The 8,422-nt window shown below is 47.7% G+C and overlaps 1 protein-coding gene across 1 annotated transcript in view; it reads left to right on the top strand.

Annotated features, from left to right (window-relative positions):
• The first annotated feature begins 7 nt into the window (after nucleotides 1-7).
• TMEM120B (transmembrane protein 120B) overlaps nucleotides 8-8,422 on the top strand; it is a 45,065-nt gene continuing 36,650 nt past the window's right edge. Inside the window, exon 1 of the mRNA XM_006768898.1 lies at nucleotides 8-111. Within this exon, the coding sequence (XP_006768961.1) occupies nucleotides 43-111 (69 nt within the window). The 5' untranslated portion in view covers nucleotides 8-42. The remainder of the gene's footprint in view (nucleotides 112-8,422) is intronic.

Here is an 8,422-nt window from a genome sequence, read left to right as displayed (position 1 = left end):
TACGCTGCGGGAGCAGCCGCCTCCGCCTCGCGCCGCTGCACCATGTCTGGCCAGCGGGAGCGTTGCGAGCGCGAGTGGCACGAGCTAGAGGGAGAATTTCAGGAACTGCAGGTAAGGCCGGGCCACCTGGTCCCTCGACTCGGCTACCTGAGCTGCAGTACCTTCCCTTTCCTGCTCCCCCAGCCCGGGCGGTGGGCACCATCAGGGCCCAGGGGTGTCCCTGGCCAGGCCCTGGAAGCTGGTGGTCCGCGTGGACCAGCCCCCTCCATCTCCCAGCACTTCAGTTCTTCACCCACTTGGGGCGCCCGCTCGAAGCCCCCATTCCCCCCGCCCTCGCACCGGCTCTTGGCACTGAGCACCTCCTTCGCTGCAGAAAGTTGGTCTGTGGCCTCTGAGGGGAAGTTCCAGGCGTGTCCATGTCGGGGAGGCCTGCGGGGACAGGTCTGTGCTGGGACTCGGAGGGAACAGCCCTGCCCCCACCTCCTCAGGGGTCTCCCCTCACCCCACCCTTCGACTTGTGGCAGCTCAACTGCCCCTCTGTCCTTGGGAGCAGCCCTCCGCTGCGGCTCTGTTGGGAAGATGTGCTTGGGAGACATTCACCTTGAACCCATCGGCTCTGCTTCGGGACTGGGGTTCCCCGTTCTCCGCCTTCGGGGCGCTGCTGCAGGCTGACTTTGGCGTGGCGGATGGCATCTGTCAGTTCTGACAGCTGGGTTGCCTCCCTCGGGAGGGTGAGGGCTGCTTCCTGCCCTCACCCTTCTGGCCCGGAACCTGAGGACGGGTGGGCTGGGGGCGGAGGCAAGGGAGGCCCCTTGAGAGCATGGCTTTGTGGCCCGGAGGTCCGGGCAGGGGGTTTGTTCCTGAGTTCTCAGAGGCCTCAGCTACCTACCCCGGTGACTAAAGACGCCCCGAGAAACCTTGGGGTTGGCCAAGGGGACTCCTGGACCATTTCTGGAGATGGGGCTGCCCCGGCTGCAGCTACCCTCTTGTGTTTGTTTTCTCGGAGTTAGGCTCTGCTTGCCTGAAGTCCGATCACGCATCTCCCCAACTCCTCCTTGTCCTCAGCCTGAGCAATGACATTTGCCCCGAGCGCGTAGCTTTTGTCTGCAGTTGGCTGGCCTCTTACAGTGTCCAGAGGAGGGGAGAAGGGATTGCCAAGGGTATTTGTAAGGAGTCCTCCTAGACCTGAGACAGCAGGTCCGGATGAATAGAGAGAGGGGTGCTGGAGAGACGGGACAGTTTGAGGCATGAGCAGAGGATAAGGTACCCAGAGCCAAAGCGGTATCCCTTTCTGGGCTTGTCCGGCGTGTGTGGGTTGGTGCCCTCTCCTTCAGGTCTGGAGCTTGGGTCCCACCCAGCTCCCTGGGGACCCTGGTGGCTCCACTGCCATTGAGGAAACCCAGCCGCCGCTTCATGCTGTGTCCTACTGGGCTCTCATGTCACGTCCACGGAGGGGGTGTTGGGGTCAGGAGTGGGAGAAGAGGTTTGCGGTGTGGAGCTTTTGTTGTTCATCATCCCTTCCCCTTGTCCTGCCTTAGCCTAGGCCCTAGGTCCTAGGACAGTGATGGCGAACCTATGACACGGGTGTCAGAGGTGACACGCAAACTCATTTTTTTTGGTTGATTTTTCTTTGTTAAGTGGCATTTAAATATATAAAATAAATATCAAAAATATAAGTCTTTGTTTTACTATGGTTGCAAATATCAAATTTCTCTATGTGACACGGCGCCAGAGTTAAGTTAGGGTTTTTCAAAATGCTGACACGCCGAGCTCCAAAGGTTCGCCGTCACTATCCTAGAGAAGGAGGAGTCCTGGCACTTCAGAGCTATGCGATTAATGCAATTAACAGCAATTAGACAGCAGGTCTTGGCAGGCAGAGGTTGCAAAGAGACAGTTTGATTTGTTGTTGTGTTCTTATTTGGTGTCTCCGGGGCTCAGATGGGTGAGGGACAGGAGGGATGGGGCATTAATTCTGGATTTCATCCCCGGGTGCCTAGCAGGGCTTGTAGAAGGGCTCCCCTGGTGGGAACTGTGACGCCCCTGCTTAGTTCTTCAGCAGTAGGGCATGGAGTGGACTTGGGGAAGAGGGAGCATCAATTCCCTACCTGACAGGAGGGCATAACCTTTGCCCTTGCCCCAGCCCAAATGCACACTTAGGCATTTGGGTGACAGGTTGTGCGGCCGCTTTCACCCCTGCTGGCCTCAGGCTCTGGTGGCAGCTTCTAGATCAGAGGCCGGTGATGGATGGAAGGCCGCAGAGTCCCCTGGGGGTGGCGGTGGGGTGAAGGTGAAAAACACTGTGTCTTCAGTTCATAGATGAGGAGACTGAAGCTTGGGCCATGCTAATGTAACCGGGGTCACACAGCTATTTAGTGACAAAGTTGGGGCTAGAGCTTAGTTCTGTAAATGTTTACTTCAGATGGATGTCCTTGTGTTGGGAGGCCCCTGTCTGTCATATTCAATGTGAGAGCTCTGAACTCCTGAGTTGAAAGTCTCTGGAAATACATATATAATAAGTAGGGAGCCCTGACCGGTTTGGCTCAGTGGATAGAGCATCGGCCTGCGGACTCAAGGGTCCCAGGTTCGATTCCGGTCGGGGGCATGTACCTTGGTTGCGGACACATCCCCAGTGGGGAGTGTGCGGGAGGCGACTGGTCGATGTTTCTCTCTCATCGATGTTTCTAACTCTATCCCTCTCCCTTCCTCTCTGTAAAAAAATCAATAATATATATATATATATTTTTTAAAAAATAAGTAGGGTGTACCTTGTCATTGTTTATTGGACAGACTTTCAGATGAGGCATTTATTGGGGAACAAGGGGGTTACAGTAGGGAGGCAAGTGGACAGATGGGAACTAGAAAGTTTCACAATAGGAAGGTTTTTCTTTCTTTTTTTTTTTTTCCACCAGAAAATCTCAGTCTATCTTAATTTTCCTAATCTACCTCGGAATCTGGGATTCATGGATTTCATGCTTGTATCTCTCTGATTTCCTTTCTTGGGGCACTGTGGTATATATCACTGGGTTTTACCTCTCCTTCCCTGTTACACTTGAAGGGAGGAAAGAGGAAACCTAACTCAGACCCTAGAGGATTTGAAAGGTCTTTAGAATTCCTCCCTCCCCATCAAAAGTCATAATCTCTGGGAATTTCCAGAGGAAAAGATCTGATTTCTTTTGATTGTGGGGCCTCACTGGACTCCGGGGGAAGGTCAGGTCGCTATGGTTATTTCGTTTTTAGCTGTTTGGATTTCAGCCTTGATGGTAAATTGAGCGTGGCCCTGTGGCCGGTGGTGTGACCACAGAAGGTCACTCACAGACACGGTGGCAGGTGGTTTAATGAGCCTTTCCCGACTTGCCTTACATCACTGGAAACCTGACCTTGCCCTTGCCACCAAGGAAGGAGATAGCTAGAGTGGGCTTTCCCTAAACTTGACCTCATAATAGGTAGACCATTGTAAAGATTTTGGCTTTTGCCCTAGCCAGTTTGTCTCAGTGGACAGAGCGTCGGCCTGCGGACTGTAGGGTCCCAGGTTTGATTCCAGTCAAGGGCACATGCCTGGGTTGCTATCTCGATCCCTGGTGGGGGGTGTGCAGGAGGCAGCTGATCAATGATTCTCTCTCATCATTGATGTTTCTATCTCTATCTCCCTCTCCCTTCCTCTCTGAAATCAATACAAATATTTTTTAAAAGATACTTTTGCTCTTACTACCAATGAAATGGGCATCCCTCTAGCTGCTGTGTATGGAATAGACATCAGGGTGGGGCAGGCTGCAAGCAGGAAGATAGTATTAAAACCCTAAGAAATAGATCCCATTATCACCAATTTACAGAGGTCAGTAAGTTATACAAAGTTTTATGGCTTGTAAGTGCTGGAGCCAGGATTCAAATCCAAATCGTTGAACACCAGAGTCTGCGTTCTGTGGGTCAGATATTTTCTTGGTTCCTAACATAGTGGACTCTGAACCCTTCTTGAGATGCTTGGCTGTAGAAGAAAACTTTTGAACTTGTGAGGTCTCATTTCATTTGTGTGGTTCTTTAAAAGAATAGCATTTAGTCAGAACTTTTTTTAAAATATATTTTTATTGATTTTTGACAGAGAGGAAGGTGGAGGGACAGAGAGCTAGAAACACCGATGAGAGAGAAGCATCGACCAACTGTCTCCCGCACACCCTCACTGGGGATGTGCCCGCAACCAAGGTACATGCCCTTGACCGGAATCGAACCTGGGACCGCTGAGTCCGCAGGCCGATGCTCTATCCACGGAGCCAAACCGGTTTTGGCAAGTCAGAACTTTTAGTTGCAAGTGACAGAAACCCAATTCTGCTGGTTTAAGCCAAAAAAGGGGGTTTATTGGTGATGTATTGGAAAGTCCAGTGACAAACGGCTTCAGGTAAGGCTGGATCCAGGGGCTCCAATGATGTCTCTGTGGGTGTGTCTCTCTGTCTCCTCTTTGTCACCTTTATTCTTAGGCGATTTGGGTCTCCCTTGTTATAGTAAAGATGACCACTGGCGGCTCCAGGCTGACATCTACCATCTACTTAGCAAACTGGAAAAAAAAACAACAGTGCATCTTATTCCCAGTAATTCCAGTAAGAGTCCCAGGGCTGATTCTCACTGGCTGGACTTGAGTCATGTGATTATCCCTTACCAGTCACTGGGGCACTGATTGGCAGTGCCTTGGTTACATGTCTACCCCTGGAGCTCACACTGGAATCAGTGCTACTTTAAACCACATGAAATAAGAATAGGGGAGGGGTGGTTTCATGAAGGAAAATAAAAATGCTGGTAGTGAAAACAAACAGACAAGGGTTGCTAGATAGGCATCGTTGGGGGCTAATAGAAACAGCCTGTCCTTGTGATTCCCAAACCGTGTCAAGGCTTCCCCATGAAACTGCAGAAAAGCCACAGGGGTTCTATGGTCTGATTGAATTTTCAAGGGAAACACAATGACATGTGTCCCACACCACTGACGCTGCTAGCTTGGGGCAGTTCACAGTTGTACATTAGGTCATGTTACATTCTTTTCGATGGTGTCATATCTTTGTAAAGTTGGATTTTCTGTGGTCTCTGATTAAAATCAAGTGCTCGGTGAGAATCAGCATGGAACAGGAAATGATGGCGGCCATGTCTAATTTGATGCCAAGGTTTGAGAATTTGTGGGGAGCCAACAGGCACACGCATTCCCATTAGTAAATAACTTTGTTTTGTTTGTTTGTTTTCAGAATGAAAATAAATATATTTTTTGTCAATTTCAAAGTGTTTTTTCCCCCCTCCAAAAGTCTACTAGGTTGTTAGGACCTAAATACTTTTTAGTTATTTGGCCCGAGGACTCTGTGAAAAGTTTACTTAGATACTAAGGGTGTGGTAAACCAGAAAAATTTAGGAACCTTTGTTTTGTTTTTTGTTTTGTTTTAAATATATTTTATTGATTTTTTACAGAGAGGAAGGGAGAGAGATAGAGAGTTAGAAACATCGATGAGAGAGAAACATCGATCAGCTGCCTCCTGCACATCTCCTACTGGGGATGTGCCTGCAACCCAGGTACATGCCCTTGACCGGAATCGAACCTGGGACCTTTCAGTCCGCAGGCCAATGCTCTATCCACTGAGCCAAACCGGTTTTGGCTGTTTTGTTTGTTTTTTAATCCTCACCCGAGGATAATTTTCCATTGATTTTTTTTTTTTTTTTTTTAGAGAGAGTGGGAAGAATGGGGGGAGAGAGAGAAAAAGAGAAACATTGATGTGAGAGAGACACATCGATTGTTGCCTTCTGCATATGTCTCGACTGGGGCTGGAGATTGAACCTGCAACCCAGATACATGTCCTTGACTGGGAATTGAACCCGAGACCCTTTGGTTTGCGGGCCAGTGCTCTGACCACTGAGCAACATCAGCCTGAACAGAACCTTTGTTTTATGTGCTGATGGTGGTGGTGGTTACACAATTGTATATATTTGCCAAAATTCATTGAATTGTACAACTGAAAACTGGCAAATTGATATGTAAGTTATACCTCAATAAAGCTGATTTTTAAAAACCAGCAGGTAGCCTGTTACATAGACCTCATCTTCTAGTCCTTTCTCAGCTGAGTAAACTGAGGTACAAACAGATTACATAACTCAGCTAACAAGAGGCAGACTCCTGAATGTGAAGTCAGTCTAACTACATAATGTAATCATTTAGCTCTTTACGTTATCCTGCCTTCCAAGTGCCTGATATGCATGCTGACACTTTCAGTTACTGCTCACATAACAGACATTACTAATCGATCCTTGCACATGACTCAGCATCTTTCTCTGTATAAAGTTGATACAGTTGAGGTGAAGTCAACTTGCCAACCTTGGTAGTGTTTCCATGGTGACGAGTCTTAGGTATACTCAGCATCCAGAAATCTTTATCTGACATTGATATCTTGGAAAGAGAACTATATAAATGTCATCTTTTAAAAACTTACCACCAGAGAAGGACACAGCTCTCAGGCACCACATTTTATTGGTGACCATGGCTCTGTTGAAATTTACTAGGTTGCCCATCAACTCCTGATGCTCCTGGGCCAGAGCTCACTCTGAAAATGCCACGAGATTCCATTGCTGGCAATTCTTGCATTACATGTTGACTCATTTCAAGTGCCTTGTGTTAGGAACGCATCTCCAAGTGTCTCACAGCCATGCTGGGGCCTGGAGTCATTAACCTCTTCTTCCCACTGGAGCAGAGCTTGGGGCCTCAGAGGACAGGAGAGGTGGCAGATCTGAGTCCTCCAACAGAAACTCGCTTATTTGTGTCATCAGTACATGGTATGAAAGGAGGGAAATCAGATGTGCAGGAAGGACACTGGGCATCTCAGCTCAGAGCTAATGTTAGTGCTTCTCTGTCTTTTTTTTTTAAATATATTTTTATTGATTTTTTTACAGAGAGGAATAGAGAGTTAGAAACATCGATGATGAGAGAAACATCAATCAGCTGCCTTCTGCACAACCCCTACTGGGGATGTGCCCGCAACCAAGGTACATGCCCTTGACCGGAATCAAACCTGGGACCCTTGAGTCCGCAGGCTGACGCGCTATCCACTGAGCCACACCAGTCAGGGCAGTGCTTCTCTCTCTCTTTTTTTAATCCATTATACATTTTTATAAGTAATACATATCCACATAGTTAAAAATTCAAATAGGAGATATGTCCAAGAATTTTCATACCACTTGTTTATAACAACTAAAAAATGGATAATTCCACTGAGCCATGGAGTGGGGTATGAAGAGCAGAATGGAGAAACTTAGAGCTACGTGTATCAATACGGATACATCTTTTAAATAGAAAAGCAACACTGAAATGAAAAGTTGCAGAGAGGTATATACAGTGTGACAAGTATAATAAAGCAGAACATTCAGAACAACACCATGTATTACTGATACATATCTTTTTTTTTAATTAAAATATATATATATATATTTGTATTGATTTCAGAGGAAGATTAACTAGTCCAGTGGTCGGCAAACTCATTAGTCAACAGAGCCAAATAGCAACAGTACAATGATTGAAATTTCTTTTGAGAGCCAAATTTTTTAAACTTAAACTATATAGGCAGGTACATTGTTATTAACTTAATTAGGGTACTCCTAAGGCTTAGGGAGAGTCACACTCAAGGGGCCAAAGAGCCACATGTGGCTCGCGAGCCGCAGTTTGCTGACCATGGGGCTAGGGTGATACATACCTTTTTTAAAAGTTGGTTTTGAGAGAGACATCAATTTGTTTCCCATTTTTTTATGCATTCATTGGTTGCTTCCTGACTGGAGATTGAACCTGCAACCTTGGTGTACCCGGATGACACTGTAACTTACTGAACTACCTGGCCAGGGCCCTGATACATATCTTTATAGCACAAATACAAATACAAACACTTGCAAGGGAGTGAGATGGGCCAGATGCCGTGTAGAGAAGACTCAGGCAGGGCTCTGGCAAGAAACGTCTCTCCCTAAAGGATCTCAGTGAAGAGTTTAAGGAAAGGGTAGTACTGAGGTGTGGCAGTTTAAGTGTGAGGCCACTGGAGCCTAAAGGGACAGAGGACGGGGTCAGTCACCAGAGGTTGGTCAAAGCTTGTTGCTGGGAAGGGGAGCTACAGGGCTGGAGCAGTAGTAGTTGAAGGCTGCAGCCAAGCAGGGAGGAGACGGGAGGAACAACATCCCCACCTCTCCCTCCTCCCGCCTTCCAGCCTTCTGTCCTGGCCCCCCATGGGCCAAACCTAAGTGGGAGGCAGAGTAAGGGAGCCTAGGAAATAGAGTCCGGAAGGGTTAGCATCGGCACAGAGAAAGACTAAAGTGTCTGGGGTGGGCGTGGGGGGCGAAAATAACAGCACAGGGTTTGCCCTCTCTGGGGAATTTTAAAAAAATTGTTGTGTAGTTTTCCATTGTATGACTATATTTATTTACC

Source organism: Myotis davidii, unplaced genomic scaffold (assembly GCF_000327345.1).
Source record: "Myotis davidii unplaced genomic scaffold, ASM32734v1 scaffold223, whole genome shotgun sequence".
In the NCBI taxonomy this organism is placed as follows: Eukaryota; Metazoa; Chordata; class Mammalia; order Chiroptera; family Vespertilionidae; genus Myotis; species Myotis davidii.
The sequence above is the reverse complement of the archived record's forward strand: the minus strand, read 5'-3'. Positions and strand labels throughout refer to the sequence as shown.